Here is an 18,619-nt window from a genome sequence, read left to right as displayed (position 1 = left end):
ATGCTCGATATTATGCTCGCAAGTTTGCGAGCACAAGTCGGTGCTCGAAAAATAGTTGTCACAAACAGCCGCTTTTTTTGTAGTACTGATCATATCCCTAAGTAAATATTTCACCCGGGGAAAATTCCGTCGGTAATTCGTAGCGAAAATTTTTCGTCGGTAATTCTGTCGGTAAACTGGCATTTTTTTGTAGTGATAGTCACATTATATATAAGTCGATCACAAAATAGTGTGTTGATATTGTTCGATTCATTTTTATGATTTATTGTGCTGATATTTTTCTCTATATGAATATAATGGTTTCAAAATCTTTGGGATTGAACACAGCCGACATCATGTTAAGACGCAACTATAAAATTACTAGTACTCCCTCCGTCCCGCTTAAGATGACACGTTTTCCTTTTTAGTTTGTCCCAACTAAGATGACACGTTTTCCTTTTTTGGTAACTTTCTCTCTCCAATTAATACACTCAACCACTTTTTCTCACTCCTATTAAAATATTCATCTTTCTTTATCTCTCTACTTTAATACTTACACCCACCTTCTCTCTCTCCAATTATACACTTTAACCAATAACTCCTAAAACCCCGTGCCGACTAAGCAATGTGTCATCTTAGCCGGGACGGAGGGAGTAGTATTTTGTATAAGGCTGTTAAAGCCACTGATTGACAAAATTAGTGAATTTAAACTCAAAAAACTCAATGTAGATCCAAACAAAGAATGAAAGACAGATAGAATAGAATATGCTGCCAAATATATCATTTAGAAAAACATAGTAGCGTTATAGTTTACCAATAATAAGTAAACACAGATCACAATCAAGGTGGCGGCCAAAGGAGGTCAACACTAACATGTTCATGTTCATAATCACTATCTTCATATTCAGGATATTCACTGTAGTTAAAAGAAAGCTTCAGATGTTTGATTCGGTCCGAACATCTTTTACCCAGAGTTCCTTCTAGATCAAGATCATACAATCTCCGAAGATCGAGTGACTCAAGGTGGGGGCAGCCATTGAGAATCGCTTCTAGTCCCTCATTCTCAATCCGCATCGTCTTAATTCTGAGATGACGCAGATTAGGCATGGTTTTTCCAATTGCAACAACATGCTCGGTCCAAAAATTTCCACTTCCAATGCCATTTTCATCATATGTAAATGATTTCAACTTGGGGCAAGAGATGCCAATGCTTTCAACTTGTTCGACACTGAGTGATGGCGCTTTGATAAGATGTAACTCTTCCATCTGTGGGAGATTCTTGATTGCATCGGTCAAAGCATTTTCCTTACTATAATACCCTTTGAGTGTAAGGCATCGGAGCCGACTTGATCTGTCAATGAGGACATACAACATGGGTTGTAATCAAATGCTAACTAATTTCCAATTTCAATTTAGTGTGTTAAAATTATCGATACAAAGACATAAGTATGTCAACAGGTCTTGTGTTCATATATACTTATGTCTTTTGTATTGATAATTTTAATATACACCAAATTGAAAAATGTATTAAAAATTAGTTAGCATTTTAACGCATATGAGACAATTCTCATGTCTATAAAAATGATAAGTAGCTTGAAACCGAGGGAGTATAGATAAGATTAAAGTACGCAATTGCCAAGAGTAGAGAATGATGACGAAGGAAGGAATTATACCGGTTGGCAACGTAGTTTAGAAACCCATAGTCTTCACAATAATTGGTAACCTTTAGGTCGACCAATTGTCCCTGACTACGATCCACTGTGCAACGGCATTTTTTATGGAATTCTTCGTCCTTCCAATCTAGAAAATCCAAATTAATCACGCGCCATATGGCGGGATTCTTGCAAACTCTCCACCATGTAGTACACACTTTCTGCGCACTCTTCAGTATCTCTTCACTTTGCAGGATATTTTCCGTCAAATCATCGGGCAGTTCAGTCCATGGCGGCGATGGTGGCGCGACTAAGGCCATGCTCAATATCTTTGATTTTTTTTTGTTAATTATGGCTGTCATGATTTTCGCCTTATAAGTCCACACAGAAAATCGATAATTGACTTGGTTTCCTCGTTTTATGGAGTTTGTTAACTTTACAGAAGAATCGATGTTTAATTAATAAGTTAATGGCATAGTTACTTAGACTAATAAAAATTAAGATACGATTATTGATTTAAATTGTAATTAATTTTGTGATTTATAGTTAAATTCATTATTAGTTGTTCAGCCAAATTGAATTTTATAATGTTAATTTGGGAAATAAAATCATAAATCATTGGTTATTAATTATAAAATCATTGGTTATAAATTAAAGGAAACAAAACATAAAACTGGTGAAATGAGTTACCCAGCATAGCCAAATCTCCAGTTATTAGAAGCATTAATCAATATTAAATCACCCAAATTAACATTATAAAATTCAATTTTACTGAAACAAATAATAATCTATTTATTATTAATCACGATACTAATTAAATAATCTCTGCCATTAACTTATTACTTAACTAATAAATTAATTAATAGTTAAAAAAACGAGGAAACCCGAAAATTAATAATCGATTCTCTCTGTATGCACTGCAAAGGCGAAAATCATGGCAGCCCTAATTAACAAAAAATCAAAGCTTTTCAGCAACGCCGCCGCCTCCTCCTCAGCCGCGCCGCCATGGCTCGAACTGCCCGATTATTTGATGGAGAATATCCTGCAAAGGCTGCCCATTCGAGAGATACTGACTAGTGCGCAGAAAGTGTGTACTACATGGTGGAGAGTGATAAAAAATCCCACGATGTGGCGCGTTATTCACTTGGATTGTCGAGATTGGGCTTATGGAAAATTCTTTAGCGTATGCTATCGCACAGTGGATCGTAGCCAGGGACAATTGGTCGACTTAAAGCTTCTCAGTTATTTCCAAGATTATGGGTTTCTTAACTACATCGCCAACCGGTATAATTCATGATTCTGTACTCTTTCTTGCTTCGCGATTGCTTTTTGTTCTTTAATTTATTTATTTTAATAACACAAAACCGTCGAACTAGTACTTTATCTCATGAATATTTAGTTTAAATCAGCTTTGATGGAAATTAAGGAATTGATAGGTTGAGTGTAGAGAATAATATTTGAAACATAATAAAGTTTTCCCTTAAATAAAGGAAATGGAATATGCAGAGGGGGCAACTAGTAAGGATATTTTGAATTAGCATAGGTCTTGCTAAACATTCTAATTTTGGATGAACTATATAGATTACCTCTACTATTTCTCTTTTGACAGATCAAGTCAGCTCCGATGCCTTACACTCGCAGGGTTTGAGAAAATTGAAATTGGTTTGACTGATGCAATAGAAAAACTCCCACAGTTGGAAGAGTTGCACCTTATCAGAATGCCATCACTGAGTGTAGAAGAATTTGAAAGCATTGGCATGTCTTGCCCTGTGTTGAAATCATTTACATATATAGATCATTGGCTTACGGATTACCCTATTGAGGGAAGCTTTGACACTGAGCATGCTGTTGCAATTGGAGAAACCATGCCTAATCTGCACCATCTCGAACTTTGGGGGCAACCAATGACGAATGAAGGGCTGGAAGCGATTCTCGATGGCTGCCCCCATCTTGTATCACTCGATCTTCGGAGATGCCTTGGTCTTGATCTGGAAGGAGCTCTGGGTAAAAGATGTTCTGACCGAATAAAACATCTGAGGCTTCCTTCTGACTACAGTGTTAGTGATTGGGTTATCAAATATCCTGCGTATGAAGATAATATACCTGATGAATTATGATACTACTTACTACTTTGTTTTTTTAAATGCTTTATTTGGCAGCATATTTTATTCTATCTTTCTCCTTCTAATTCCTTTGTTTGGATCTCGATTGAGTTTCTTGACATTTAAATTCACAAAATTTGTCAATTAGTTACACTATGATACGGGGCCGTTTTACCCGTATTGTCTCTTTATACTACTTTAAATTTCCAATGTATCAATAGAAACACTTCAGACTTAGTCTACCGTCGGAAAATGCTGTTTAATTCATTGGGCGTGTCGTAATTTCGACAATTCAGATTAATAACGCGCCAAATGACGGGATTCTTGCACACTCTCCAACTTGTAGCACACACGTACTGCGCCCTCAACAAAATATCTGCAACACCCAATCTTAGCAGGATATTCTCCCTCAAATCATCCGGCAGATCGATCCATGGTGGCGATAATGGAAGCGTAGGTGCGGCTGAGGATCATGAAGAGGCAGCCAACGTCGGAATTGAAGTTCAGTTTGGATCATCGATTCTGATTTCGTTCTCTTGCTCAACATCTTGAATATAGGAACTCCTAGCTAGGTATATCATGGTTATGGATATATAATCAAATAATTACTACAATTAGGTAATAACAACTATTACTACAAATTAATAACCATTAGATTTGAAGATACAATGGTCTATAATTAAGCCTAATTTTAAAATTTAATAAATTAATGGAAAAAAGGTAATTTTAATTTGTTAATTCTTAATTAGTAGATCTCATAAATTTCTCATTGTTTCAATATTATTCTATTTTATTGATAGCAGATTCTATATAATTTTGATGTATATTTATTGATATTAGGAAGGGTTATGTTAGGTTGACAATCATCTTAAATTAATAACTGACAATTATGTCAACAACCTACGCTATGAATATCAACACGAAGACATTGAAACTCTTGCAAGTCAAAAGGGGTCGTTAAGTCGTGGACGGAGGGAGTACATTGATATCTAAGCATGATTGTATTGATACGCGTGTACATATATATCGAAGAAAGATTCAAGATTGTGTTAATTACTTACATGTTTGGTAGGGGTGATAACTCATCTAGCGATGGAAATCCATGAACAAAAATAACATTTTTGTTCATGGATTTCCATCGCTAGATGAGTTATCACCCCTACCAAACATGGCTTTAAGTGTATACATACATAATATGGATACATAGTCACATTATAAGTCGAACACAAAATAGTGTATTGATATTGTTCGATTCATTTTTATGATTTATCGTGTTGATACTTTATAGTATATGAATATAACCAATAATGTCTAGTGCAACGAGAACTATTAAATCGAATAACGCGCCACATTGCGGGATTCATGCAGACTCTCCACCATGTAGTACACACTGGCTGCGCAATCTCCAGAATCTCTTCCACATTCAACCTTTTCAGATATTTACCTTCAAATCCTCGGGCAGCTCGAACCATGGCGGGGATGGTGGAGGCGTAGGCACAGGCGCGGCTAAGGATGATGAAGAGGCAGCCACAGTGGGAATTGGAGGTTCGAATTGGATCATCAGCTCGCTCGATTCCGATTTTGCTCCCTTACTCAACAACTACAAGATTAATTAATATTGATTCTAGAATGAAGAGATGACTCATAAGATGCCATTTTTACTATTTGAAAGTGAAAGGTCTAATTACTACTCAAGGACCTAGAAAATAAAAATTGTACTAATAATTTCTGTATAAGATATCATTGTAAACTTTTTTATTGTATTCTCACCTTGGTGATAGTGCATATCTCTTCACGTTTAAGAGAGTTTTCCACATAAAATTTTAGTATTGTTTTTTCCTATTGTCGCTTCTCATTAACATATCATTATATTGATCCATCTATATTAGATACTAGTATACTGTACTCCTAACATATTCTTGCAAATTGCCAACGTTCCTTTATCCACTGTGCCTTAAGATTAGGCCAATCCACTCAATAGTTTAGCAATCCACTGTGCGACGGAAAATGCTCTCAAATTTGTTGCCTCGACGATCAAAATCAAAATCAATGACACCACACGGCTGGATTCTTAAAATAATGCCAAGTAAATTATACTAAAATTTTAAAAATATTAAAAGGGATAACAATGTCAATTCTTAATTTAACAATGAGATGCAAATAGCTGAAAAAACAAGCTCCAAATATGAGTAACAAACTGACAATGAGACGTAAATAGCAGGAAAAACAAAATCCAAATGTGGTGCCATTCTCATTTGAAAAAACAAAGGAGCATCATCCTCCACCAACCTAACGTAAAAGTGAAGCAACAAAATCTTAGCATTTCAAGACATCTAGTAATAACCATCAAAATCTTGAATCTTAACAAAATCAGCTAGATCATATTCATAACCACTATCATAGAAGTTGCCTTGCGATAAGTCATCATTTGATGAATCATCGTCATCATCCCAATCAGAATCCTGGATAACCTCTACGCTTGTTGAAATATGTGAATGATTTCAACATGGGGCAAGAGATACTAATAGTTTCAAAATCTTTGGGACTGAGCATTGGATCCATGATAAGATGCAACTCTTCCAATAGTGGAAGTCTTTTTACCACATCAGTTACATCAATTTCTGCTGTAACACACTCTTCAACGGAAAGGCATCGTAGCTGACTTGATCTGTCAACAGAATAGGAACATATGTATGTAAATTGAATGTGAACAAAATGCAAATTTAAGCATAAAAAAGTAAACAAAGAACCAAGAATAGGGAGCATGGGTAGTGCATGATTTTAGAATGAAGAGAAGACTCATAATTTTTTTAATCTGTGTGAAAGTGAAAGACCTAATTAATATTTTTATGGCCCAGGTAAGGCATGTTAATTTTTGATAGTATTAAATGTGAATTTTATTTTGATTTTGGAGCCTACATGTTCTTGGGCTGTATATTGAAAAATTTATAGAACATGGTGAAATCAACATATTTAATAACTTAATTATTTATATTCTAAAAGCATAAGTGTTGGAGATTTTATCAATAAGTAGAGATGTAAGTAGCTGGAAAAACAAACTATATGAAATAGTATGAACAACAATGAGATATAAACAGCTTGAAACACAAACTCCAAATATGGTGCCAACTAAACCATAAAAATAGACAAAGTAGCATCATCCTTCACAAACCTAACATAAAAGTGAAGATCAAGGGAGCATGAGATGTTTTATTCGCTTGCGGCATTTATCACCCAGGGCTCCTTGTAGATCAAGACCATAGCATCCATAACAAAAACAACACAACTTGTTACATAAAATTGTTGTTAACATATTCATCCAACAAGATATAAAAAAGCAAGTGTATATTAGCAATAACAAAGCACATAGAGAAGAGAATCGTGTTATACCGCTTAGAAGCGTAATTTAGAAACCTATAGCCTCCAGCAAAACTAGTAACTGATAGGTCGACCAATTGTCCCTGGCTACGATCCACTGCAAAACGGCATATGCCATCGAATTCCTCGCTCCCCCATTGTTGACAATCCAAATCAATCACGCGCCACAAGGAGGGATTCTTGCAGATTCTCCACCATGTACAGCACACCAACTGCGCTCTCATCATATCTTCAATGCGCAGCCTTTGCAGGATATTCATTGTCAAATCATCGGGTAATTCGGTCCATGGCGGCGATGATGGTGTGTATGAGGAGGAAGAGGCAAACATCTTCGATTTTTTGTTGATTAGGCTCTCCATGATAGTATTCTCCATACGTATGAATTGATTTTTCATTGAGTTTTTATTAGGAGTATTTGTTTTCCCTGCTAAAAGAACTCAATGAATCAATAATTTAAGAGTATAAAAACTCAATATAAAATTATTATTCAAAATCTGTATTTTTATTTTAACAAAGAAGCTTTATACATACAAGGGAAAATCCTAAATTTAAAGAAATAATAAACAAAAAAGGAAAAATAATTAATACTAATATTTTCCATCTACAAATTCTACTAAATAGGAAATAAATAAAATCTAAAATAAAACTTACTTAGCCATCAAGTCTTGTCTTCTATAAATTCAACCCTTCTTATTCTCAAGAGACTGGAGAAAGTATTAAATAGTAGTATTAATATTAATTGTAAATTTGATTTTGATTTTAGAGCCTTGACTGTTTTTTTACTATATATATTGAAAAAATTATTTTATCACCAAGTAGAGATGTAAAATTGTAAATAGCTGTTAAAACAAATCATCAGGCAGTTCATCATATCTTCAATACGCAGCCTTTGCATAATATTCATTATCAAATCATCATGCAGTTCGGTCCATGGCGGCAATGGTGGTGCGGCTGGCTGAGGAGGAAGAAGCGAGCATCTTCGATTTTTTGTTAACTAGGGTTTTCATGATACTCGCTTTCTCAATCAACATACAAAGGGAAATTAATGGAGTAATCTTTTTTAGGGTTAATGACACTTAAATTAATTACAAATTCACAATTATTTGGTGATCTAAATTGAGATTAATTCCCTAATTACAAAATTAGGGTAGTGATAAAATGCAAACTTATATATTGTATAAATTCAAAACTCCTCAACACTGCTTCAACACAGTTTCAATACAATAGTGTAAAATTTCAAGATTTTAATGTCAACACAATATCAAAATTCTGTTGACATTTTCCTGTTCTGTTGAAATTTTTCAATGGTCCAGATCATAGTTTTGAATTTAATTTGTACAAGATCTGAGTTTTCATTTGATACCAATATATAGATTGTTTACTATTAGTCATTAATCTAACGGCTAAGTATTTATTTTCTTTGTGCGTATAGTCATCTTGATCAAATTGGGTTTGGTGAATATTGGAGGTATATAATGGTTATATATGTACACATGCTAATGACAATTGACATGAATGTATTGAAAACTGAAATAAGAGGCTCTTCGGTAACTGCCCACGACTCTTCTTATTCCTGTTTTAAATATGGACAAATTCAATAAATGAGTTTGAGCTTTCAAGATTAATTAAAGGATTATTTATAGAATGAAGAGCCGTAAAGTTTGTCCCAGTTTGATTCAGCGCGAATTTTACGAAATTGTTTAACTTTTTATTAAATGAAAGCATGTATTGGAAGAAGGGTCTCACATTAAGGAGTTTGAGGTATGTATTTAATGTCTATTTTCAAAAAGATTCTGATTGGGACAATCTTTGTTGACGAACAAAAATAGTAAAATGAGACCAATGACGGACCATACCTATTATATCACCTCAGTTATATCCCTTCCTACTTTTTCATACTTTACTTGTTTGTAGTGTTGAAACTGATCGCATAAGTCTGGTCTTTTGAATGCAGACCATAGCACTGACAATAAAATACAAGTCATTTCAAAAGTTTTTACTCTCAGAGGAACAAGTATGGTTCCAACTAAAACCACTTAGAAAAAAACAAAGTAGCATCAAACTTCACCAATCTAAAACATAAAAGTGAATCATCAAAATCTTAGAATTTTCAAGAACAATAGTAAGAACCATGATAATCTTCTATCCTAGTACCATTTATTTATTTCATACTCATAATTACTCTCGTCATATAAGTCGCCTAGCAAGGAAGATAATTCAAACGGCACAGCGGCATCGATAATAGAAAGATCTTTTATTTGGTCAGAACATCGTTCGCCTAGACCCCCTTTTAGATCAAAACCAGAGCAATGGTGAAGATAAAGCGATTCTAGATTGGGGCAGCCATCAAGAATCGCTTCCAGCCCCTGGTTTCCAATACAATATGAAAAAAGCCCGACATGACGCAAGTTAGGCATGTTTTTTAGGGTTTAGGGTTTAAGGTTTAGGGCTGTAAATTCCCTTTGAACACGATCCCAAATGTTACTATATGTAAACGATTTCAACATGGGGCAAGAGATGCCAATGCTTTCAAAATCTTTCGGATAGAGACTTGGCAACATCGTAAGATGCAACTCTTCCAATTGTGTAAGTTTTTTTTATCGCTGCAGTCAAAACACTATTGTCCATTATACAATACACAAGAACTGTAAGGCATCGTAGCTGACTTGATCTGTTGAATGTCGGAAAAGAATATCAACACCAAAAACCAAAGGAATTTGTAAATAGAAACAAGGGAACCAAAGCAACAATGCGAAGATTTTATAAAGCTTTTCTCCACCTCCACAATGAAATATGAGTAAACAAGATAAATAATGAGCATAGAGGAAGGGAAGAAATAGCAATATGAGAAAATCTACATCAACAAGATATTTTAGCATATTTATAATTCATCCAACAAGAAAATTTAGCATATTTATAATTCATCAAAAGCCAAAAAAAAAGTGCTATTGTTACTCAATGAAATTCATTTTGAAACATACTGAAAAGTAAATTCCAATTGCAAGAAGTTGGCTTGCAATCACAAAAATAGTTCTTCTAAGGCTATATAATTAGTTTAAAACTTCTAGGTCTATCCATTGCTTCAAAGCATGAAAATGACAATCATACCACCAAAATTTCTATGTTTATAGCAAGCCATTTTATAGTATTCTCTCTCAACTTTTGACAAAACTTTAAACAGTGAGCACAAAAGTATTCACTCAACTAATTATGCCTTGGACCAAACATGGAAGTTGTTCCCAATATAGCTAGGTTAGAAGTTAGAATGAATTAAAGCACAAAAACTAAACCAAACACAAAAAATAGTGAGCACAAAAGTACCGGTCAGCTATGTAGTTTAGCCAGCCATCCACTTCATAACCGGAAAGCTTTAGCTCGAGCAATTGTCCCCGGCTAAGATCCACTGCACGGCGGCAAATGATCTCATATTTATCATCCGCACAACCTAGATGACCCAAATCAATAACGCGCCACATGGCAGGATTCTTGCAGACTCTACACCATGTTCTACACACTAGCATCGCACTCATAATTATCTCCTCAGCATCCAACCTTTGCAGGATGTTCGCCGTCAAATCCTCCGGAAGCTCGATCCATGGCGGCGATAGTGGAAGCGGAGGCGGGGCTGAGGATGATGGAGAGGCAGAAGCCACCGTCGGAATTGGAAGCTCAGTTTGAATCATCAGCTCGCTCGATTACGATTTTGCTCCCTTGTTCAACATCTTTAATAATTATAGGTTTGGTTAATATTGGAGGTATACCATGGTTATATATATTTATATATACACATGCTAATGACAATTGACATGAATGTATTGAAAATTGAAATAAGAGACTCTTCGGGAACTGCCCACGACTCTTCTTATTCCTGTTTTATGGATTAATTATATATGGACAAATTCAATTCATGAGTTTGAGCTTTCAAGATCAATTAAATGATGGAGCACACTCATATAAATATTACTCGGCCAAAGTTTATTTGAAATTGACCGGCAAATTTTAAGAAATTGTTTGACTTTGTATTAATGAAAAATGGACAATGGATGGAGTAAGAGTTTCACATTGAATGGACAATGAAAACAGAATATGATTGGTCTTGTGTAGTAGCAATATTTAATGTATTTAAGATTATCGAATCAATATAGAAAACCAAATATGATTGGTCTTGTTTTAAAAACACTAAAAAAAAACACTAATTTAAGTATATAGTAATTAAGATAAAATATAAATTAAACAATTTTCACTAAAATTAAAAACATCTTTTAAAATTTATAATATTCTAATTCATTAAGCCATATTTTATAAATATAAATTGAAGATTTATTTTTGAATTCTTAAAATCATTATTGGAATGTCGAATAAATTGCTGGGAGAAAAAATAAAGCAACATCAATTAGTAATTAAGAGGCTCTTCGGTAACTCCTACGAGGCTACGACCCTTATGATTCATGTGTTTAATTGTAATTAAATATGGACCGATTGAATAATGAGTTTGAGCATATTCAAGGTTAATTAATAAAGATTTTAAATTGAAGTGATCGACTCAGCCATTTTTACTATTTAAAAGTGAAACTGAAGAGTCTAATTACTACTGACGAACCAAGAAAATAAAAATTGTAACTCCGTCCCATTATAATTTACACTTTTAATGTATAATTAATAAAGTAAGAAATAAGAAAAAATAAAAAACAATTAAAGTCTGCCTCATTAAAGAAAAAGTTTCTAAATTTAAAATATACATATTCTTATGAAATGGACTAAAAACAAAAAAAAGTATGTTATTATTGCCTTAAAATTAAGCCTATTCCATCCAATAGATTAGCAAAATAGCCACTTAAAAATCAAAAAGCTTTAGCTCGAGCACTTGTCCGTGGCGGCAATCCACTGTGCGATGGAAAATGATCTTAAATTCGTTGGCCGCATAACAACGACGATCAAAATAAAAATCAATGACACACCACACGGCTTGATTGATCTTAAAAGCCAAGTAAATTACTATAAATTTTAAAAATATTAAATACATTAAAAAGGATAACAATGTCAATTCTGAAACTAACAATGAGATGTAAATAGCTGGAAAAACAAACTCCAAATATGGTGCCATTTTAAAAAACAAAGTAGCATCATCCTTCACCAACCTAACATAAAAGCGAAGCAACAAAATCTTAGCATTTTCAAGACATATAGAAATAACCATCAAAATCTTGAATCCTAATAAAAATCAGCTGGATCATATTCATAACCACGTAGTATCATAGAAGTTGCCTTGCAATAAGTCATCATTTGATGAAACATGTTCAGATTGACAAGACTAAGAACTGATTATAAGATCTTTTATTTGGTCAGAACATCTTTTGCCTAGACCGCCTTGTAGATCAAGACCATAGCATCTCTCAAGATGGAGTGTTTCAAGGAGGGGGCAGCCGTCGAGAATTGCTTCCAGCCCCTCATTCTTGGTTCGTAGCCCCTCAAGTCCGAGGTGGCGCAAATTAGGCATGGTTTCCCCAATCGCAACACCATACTCAATGCTGAATCTTCCATCATCCACATCTTCTGGACAGTGGCGGATCCAGACCCCGAAAATGGCGGGGGCGAAAATTTAATATTTAAATATTTAATATTTAATTTAATATTATTTTTAATAATAAAATAAATAATATTGTATTAATATTTAAATAGCACTAGCTTCGTTAATAAAATATAAACATGCATCTTGCAAATATGTATTACTCATTTTAAAATATAAAATTATTGTAAATACTATATACATTCAAATTCATCATAAATATTATATACAAAAATGATATAAGTAAAGGAGTAAATATTTAGATTTCAAAAATATTTAAATGTTTATTTAGTTACATAGAGAATAATTAAGATGCATGGATCACAAATTATAAGTACTTTAGGACAAAAAAAACATTAACACAAGATTAAAAACAATTTTAACTAAAGAACAAATATAACAACCTAATATAGGCAAATTAGTAAAAGTTTAGATTTTATAAAGTATTTAAAGGTATTATTTTGATGATAAAAAATAAATATGAATAGATTTTATAAAGTATTTAAAGGTATTATTTTGATGATAAACTAAAAGAGTAAAAAATGAAAATAATATGCTCTTGTTGAGGATTGATCCTTAGACCTCTTTGATAAAAATCAACACACAAACCATTAGACCACTCCATCTTATATGCCATTAATTGAAAACAAAATATATTTCTACACTCCACGGAGGGGGCGGATATGCTATTTTCGGCTCGATTCAAGGGAAAGTTTAGGCTCTCCGAACGGCCGGGAAGGGGCGACCGCCCCCTCCTGCCCCCCCCCTAAATCCGCCACTGCTTCTGGATACTCGTGATAAACAAATGATTTCAACATGGGGCAAGAGATGCCAATGCTCTCGAATTGTTCGATACTGAGCATTGGCATCTCGATAAGGTGTAACTCTTCCAATTGTGGGAGTTTCTCTAATGCATCATTCAAAGCATCTCCTATTTCATCATACCCTATGAGTGTAAGGCTTCGAAGCTGACTTGATCTGGCAAATTCACATTACTATTTCATTATGAAGCTTTTATTACATAAAATTGTTGTTCATATTCATCCAACAAGATATAAAAAAAGCAAGTGTTTATTAGCAATAACAAAGCATATAGAGAAGAGAATCGTGTTATACCGCTCAGCAACGTAATTCAGAAACCCATAGTCTCCAGCGAAACTAGTAACCAATAGGTCGATCAATTGTCCCTGGCTACGATCCACTGCAAAACGGCATATGTCATCGAATTCCTCGTTCCCCCATTGTTGACAATCCAAATCAATCACGTGTCACAAGGAGGGATTCTTGCAGATTCTCCACCATGTACTGCACACCAACTGCGCTCTCATCATATCATCAATGCGCAGCCTTTGCAGGATATTCATTGTCAAATCATCAGGCAGTTCGGTCCATGGCAGCGATGGTGGTGCGTCTGAGTAGGAAGAGGCGAACATCTTTGATTTTTCGTTGATTAGGTTTCCATGATGGTATTCATTCTCCATACTTATGAATTGATTTTTCATTAGGAGTAATTGTCTTCACCGCAAGAACTCAATGAATTGAGAATTTATGAGTATGAGAACTAAATTTAAAATTATTGTTCAAAATCTGCCTTTTTTTAGTTCAACAATGAAACCTTTATCCAAGCAAAGGAAGTTCCTAAACTTAAAGGAAAATAACTATAAACAAAATAAACAAAAAAGGAAAACCTAAATTGATAAAAGGAAAACCAGTTACTCTTAATATTTTTCATCCACTAATTCTACTAAATAGGAAGTGAATAAAATCTAAAATATAGCTTGCTTAGGCACCAAGTCTTGTATTGTATGACTTCACCCGTTCTAATTCTCAAGAGACTGGAGAGAGTATTTAATAGTAGTAGTAATTGTAAATTTGACTTTGATTTTAGAGCCTGGCTATTCTTTTACAATATATATTGAAAATATTATTTCATCACCAAGTAATGATGTAAATAGCTGTAAAAACAAACTCCAAATTATATGAATAACATTTGATGTAAACAGCTGGTAAAACAAAGTCCAAGTATGGTTCCAACTAAAACCACTTGAAAAAAACAAAGTAGTAGCATCATCCTTCACCAGCCTAAAACATAAAAGTGAACCATCAAAATCTTAGAATTTTCAAGACAAATAGTAAGAACCTTCAAAATCTTCAATCCTCGTACTCTTCATATTCAAAATCACTGTCGTCATATAAGTCGCGTCTAGCAAGAGAGCTACGGCCCCAGAATATAGGCTCACAGGCATGGATAGAAAGATCTTTTATTTGGTCAGAACATCGTTTTCCTAGACCCCCTTGTAGATCTAGACCAGAGAAATGCCGAAGATGAAGTGATTCAAGGTTGGGGCAGCCATCGAGAATCGCTTCCAGCCCACGGTTTCGAATACAATGTGAAAGAAGACTGAGATGGCGCAAGTTGGGCATGTTCTTTCCAATGGCTATCGCATGCTCTGTAACTTCCGATGGACCACCAGAAAGATTGCAATATGTAAATGATTTCAACAAGGGACGAGCGATGCCAATGCTTTCAAACTCTTGCGGATTGAGACTTGGCATCATCGTAAGATGCAACTCTTCCAATTGTGTAAGTTTTTTTATCGCCGCAATCAAAACACTATTGTCTTTTAAATATATCGTTTCAACTGTAAGGCATCGTAGCTGACTTGATCTGTTGAATGTGGGAAAGAAGAATGCGAAAATAATATCAACAGAAAAAACCAAAGGAAACTTGTAAAAAGAAAGGAAGGGAACCAAAGCAACAACGCTAAGATTTTATAAAGCTTTTCTCCACCTCCACAATGAAATATGAGTAAAGAAGATAAATAATGAGCATAGAGGAAGCGAAGAAATAGCAAAATGAGAAAATCTACATCCAACATGATTACTTAGCATACTTATAATTCATCCAACAAGATAATTTAGCGTATATATAATTTATCAAACAAACAAAGTGCAATTGTTAAACAATATACAGAAAAGTGAATTGAAAAGTATTGTCTCAATTTCAATTAAATGCAGTTGCAAGAAGTTGGTTTGCAATCACAAAAATAGTTCCTCTAAGGCTATATAATTAGATTTAAAACTTTTAGGTCTATCCATCCATTGCTTCAAAGCATGAAAATGACAATCATAACACCAAAATTTCACTCAACTTATGCCTAGGACCAAACAGGGTAGTTGTTCCAAATATAGCTAGATTAGAAGTTAAAAATCAATTAAAGCACAAAAACTAAACCAAACACCAAAAATAGTGAGCACAAAAGTACCGGTCAGCTACGTAGTTCAACCAGCCATTGTCCACTTCAAAACCGGAAATCTTTAGCTCGAGCAATTGTCCCTGGATACGATCCACTAGACCACGGCAAAAGATGTCAGATTTGCCAACCATACTACGTAGATAACCAAAATCAATAACGTGCCACATGGCGGGATTCTTGCAGACTCTCCACCATGTACTGCACACTAGCTGCGCATTCTGCAGAATCTCTTCCGTATCCAACCTTTGCAAGATATTCACTGTCAAATCCTCGGGCAGCTCGATCCATGGCGGCGACACTGGAAGCGGAGGCGCGGCTGAGGCAGCCACCGTCTGAATTGGAAGCTCAGTTTGGATCATCAGCTCGGTCGATTCTGATTTTGCGCCCTTGCTCAACATCTTCAATGATTATAGGTTAGGTTGATTTTGGAGGTATATCATGTTATTATATATATACACATGCTAATGACAATTGACATGATTGTATTGAAAACTGAAATAAGAGGCTCTTCGGTAACTGCCCACGACTCTTCTTATTCCTGTTTTAAATATGGACAAATTCAATAAATGAGTTTGAGCTTTCAAGATTAATTAAACGATTATTTATAGAATGAAGTGAAGAATCATATAAACGATACATATTCTTGATTTGAAATCCAACTGTTGGTATAATTCAACTGATTTCAATATTGAGCAAGCGAAGCCAATAATTTCAAAAAAAAATAAATATATGCAACCAAATTTTTTACAACCAAAAATTGGTTTATTTGAATAAAAAAATAATTTATTTATGTAGTTAATTAAAAAGTATAGACAAATATAGTATAGGGACTGTGCATAATATTATGGTATTTGTGTATAATTTTTTAAATTTTTTTGAACCATAAAATATAATTAATGCATACTTTAATATAAATTTAAAAATAATAGAAAAATAATTCAAATATAAAAATAAAAAATTGAAAATGAGGCTAAAGACTAATAAATTGGTTTTATTTTGTTAACTAACTATATCTATTATTTTAATATTTAATTAACATATCAAAATTACTAATATAATCTTATTTTGGTTGTACAAAATTTGGTTGTTTATCATTACTCTTTCAAAAAATATTTGGGATTGTGTTTGGCTTTCATTGGCCAAACGTCAAGCATGGGATTGTAACGATTGAAGATTTGTGAGATTGAAAGTGACAATAATTTAATGAAAAAGACGAAACATTTGATTTCCGACACAAAATTTTATCCAGTGTTATTTTGTAAGTTAATAAAAAGAGAAATAAGTAATAGAGATAAAAAAATGTGTTATTTCCATTTTAGGAAATGTTTTATTTTTAATGGAACAATCTGGTCCAGACATTTTCTATCATTGACCACCCATTATTCTCTATTCTTACTTTTTGTATGATTTACCTAAACTTTTAACTTTTTATACTAATATGGAACAAAGGGAAATATTTTGTATGAGTTTTTTTACTTCTGATAAGATGCAACTCTTTCAATTGTGGAAGTTCTTTTACTGCCTTAGTTAAAACAGTTCTTCGCAGGATATCCTCTGTCAAATCGTCTGGCAGTTCTGTCCATGGCGGCGATAGTGGAGGCGATAGTGAAGAGGCCGAAGATCTTAGAATTTTAAGGTTTATTGTTCGGGAATGTGAATGAATTAATGAGTTTTTTCTAATCTAATAGGTCCAGGAAATAAAAACCATAGTGCTAGAGCAATAAATTATTACACCAAAAGCCATAACAAAATGCACATGAACTAAATGCAGAAATAGTTATCCTTCCATTCCCACAAACTAGATCAGTCCTCAGATTTTTTATTTGCTCAAATCATCTTCGGAGCCCAAACCGTCGTACACCAACACTAGAGCATCCCCCACTCCCAGTGTCAAGTGATTCAAGGTGAGGACAGCCATCGCGAATCGCCTCCTGTCCCCTATTTCCCATCCGATGCTTACAAAGCCGGAGATGGCGCAGATTAGGCATGGTCTTTCCAATTGCATCACCATACTCTTCAAAATCTAGATTATCACCCTTACAGTCGCTATAGGTAAATGATTTCAACACGGGACAAGAGATGCCAATGGTTTTAAAATCTTTGAGCATGAAAGCTGGCATCTTAATTAGGTGCAACTCTTCCAATTGTGGGAGTTTCTTTATCACCTCGGTTATATTCCTTCCTACTTTTTCATACTCTACTTGTGTGTAGTGTTGCATCTGATCGTATAAGTCTGGTCTTTGGAATGCAGACCATACCATACCAAGCACGGGTTGTTTTAAAAATTTGTCACGCAAACAAATTTGTGTTCTGTCATACTCAGCAAGTGTAAGGCATCGAAGCAGAGGTGATCTGTCAAAAGAGTAAAACATACCCTATCAGTAAATATAGGTTCTCAAAGTAAGAAACACCAACACTGAGAACAAAACAATCAACATAAAATGAGCATAATGTCAAAATTTCAAAGAAACAATTAATAGAATTGTAATTTATAGATCTTTTAACCATGATAATACTAATAGACACATAAAATTCTAGTTAACCTAGAAACAATAATGGAAATATTTATACTAGCATAACCAAATATGCAAAAAGTTGAGTTGATAAGTTATCGTACCATCTCCAAGGTACACTAAAATCTAAAATGGGATAGGTATTTAGCTCCAACTGTACTAAAAAAACCAA

General features: G+C 34.1%; 5 protein-coding genes across 5 annotated transcripts; 1 reads left to right on the top strand and 4 right to left on the bottom strand.

The window, feature by feature from the left end:
* Positions 1-782: 782 nt before the first annotated feature.
* Positions 783-1,951, bottom strand: LOC148929497 (F-box protein SKIP19-like). The gene is made up of 2 exons (XM_089056871.1): positions 1,653-1,951; positions 783-1,330 (listed from the first exon to the last, which is right to left on the bottom strand). Exons 1-2 carry the CDS (start codon positions 1,949-1,951, stop codon positions 820-822), a joined length of 810 nt encoding a protein of 269 aa, XP_088912997.1. The 3' UTR covers positions 783-819.
* A 614-nt stretch (positions 1,952-2,565) lies between these two features.
* LOC148929496 (putative F-box/LRR-repeat protein 22) lies at positions 2,566-3,767 on the top strand. The gene is made up of 2 exons (XM_089056870.1): positions 2,566-2,915; positions 3,241-3,767. Exons 1-2 carry the CDS (start codon positions 2,566-2,568, stop codon positions 3,746-3,748), a joined length of 858 nt encoding a protein of 285 aa, XP_088912996.1. The 3' UTR covers positions 3,749-3,767.
* Positions 3,768-9,640: 5,873 nt separating this feature from the next.
* On the bottom strand, positions 9,641-10,794 carry LOC125195469 (F-box protein SKIP19-like). The gene is made up of 2 exons (XM_048093616.2): positions 10,433-10,794; positions 9,641-9,782 (listed from the first exon to the last, which is right to left on the bottom strand). The coding sequence occupies exons 1-2, from the start codon at positions 10,792-10,794 to the stop codon at positions 9,641-9,643; spliced, it is 504 nt and encodes a 167-aa protein (XP_047949573.2).
* Positions 10,795-13,363: 2,569 nt separating this feature from the next.
* LOC148929495 (F-box protein SKIP19-like) lies at positions 13,364-14,158 on the bottom strand. The gene is made up of 3 exons (XM_089056869.1): positions 13,984-14,158; positions 13,794-13,878; positions 13,364-13,655 (listed from the first exon to the last, which is right to left on the bottom strand). The coding sequence occupies exons 1-3, from the start codon at positions 14,156-14,158 to the stop codon at positions 13,364-13,366; spliced, it is 552 nt and encodes a 183-aa protein (XP_088912995.1).
* Positions 14,159-14,828: 670 nt separating this feature from the next.
* Positions 14,829-16,332, bottom strand: LOC148929494 (putative F-box/LRR-repeat protein 9). The gene is made up of 2 exons (XM_089056868.1): positions 15,944-16,332; positions 14,829-15,345 (listed from the first exon to the last, which is right to left on the bottom strand). The coding sequence occupies exons 1-2, from the start codon at positions 16,330-16,332 to the stop codon at positions 14,829-14,831; spliced, it is 906 nt and encodes a 301-aa protein (XP_088912994.1).
* Between the last annotated feature and the right edge of the window lie 2,287 nt (positions 16,333-18,619).

Source organism: Salvia hispanica, chromosome 4 (genome assembly GCF_029641045.1).
Source record: "Salvia hispanica isolate PSC_SH4W2 chromosome 4, Shi_PSC_v1, whole genome shotgun sequence".
Taxonomy (NCBI): domain Eukaryota; kingdom Viridiplantae; phylum Streptophyta; class Magnoliopsida; order Lamiales; family Lamiaceae; genus Salvia; species Salvia hispanica.
This window is presented reverse-complemented; position numbering and strand designations above follow the sequence as displayed.

What these genes read in the sequence shown, in the direction of transcription:
- LOC148929497 (XM_089056871.1), bottom strand. Translation starts at nt 1,951, where the DNA reads ATGGCCTTAGTCGCGCCACCATCGCCGCCATGGACTGAACTGCCCGAT. An exon ending in CTAAACTACGTTGCCAACCG is followed by an intron (nt 1,331 to 1,652) that starts GTATAATTCCTT and finishes CCTCATTGACAG; the next exon opens with ATCAAGTCGGCTCCGATGCC.
- LOC148929496 (XM_089056870.1), top strand. Translation starts at nt 2,566, where the DNA reads ATGGCAGCCCTAATTAACAAAAAATCAAAGCTTTTCAGCAACGCCGCC. An exon ending in CTTAACTACATCGCCAACCG is followed by an intron (nt 2,916 to 3,240) that starts GTATAATTCATG and finishes CTCTTTTGACAG; the next exon opens with ATCAAGTCAGCTCCGATGCC.
- LOC125195469 (XM_048093616.2), bottom strand. Translation starts at nt 10,794, where the DNA reads ATGATTCAAACTGAGCTTCCAATTCCGACGGTGGCTTCTGCCTCTCCA. An exon ending in CTAAACTACATAGCTGACCG is followed by an intron (nt 9,783 to 10,432) that starts GTACTTTTGTGC and finishes GACATTCAACAG; the next exon opens with ATCAAGTCAGCTACGATGCC.
- LOC148929495 (XM_089056869.1), bottom strand. Translation starts at nt 14,158, where the DNA reads ATGGAGAATGAATACCATCATGGAAACCTAATCAACGAAAAATCAAAG. An exon ending in GAGAGCGCAGTTGGTGTGCA is followed by an intron (nt 13,879 to 13,983) that starts GTACATGGTGGA and finishes GCCGTTTTGCAG; the next exon opens with TGGATCGTAGCCAGGGACAA. An exon ending in CTGAATTACGTTGCTGAGCG is followed by an intron (nt 13,656 to 13,793) that starts GTATAACACGAT and finishes TGAATTTGCCAG; the next exon opens with ATCAAGTCAGCTTCGAAGCC.
- LOC148929494 (XM_089056868.1), bottom strand. Translation starts at nt 16,332, where the DNA reads ATGTTGAGCAAGGGCGCAAAATCAGAATCGACCGAGCTGATGATCCAA. An exon ending in TTGAACTACGTAGCTGACCG is followed by an intron (nt 15,346 to 15,943) that starts GTACTTTTGTGC and finishes CACATTCAACAG; the next exon opens with ATCAAGTCAGCTACGATGCC.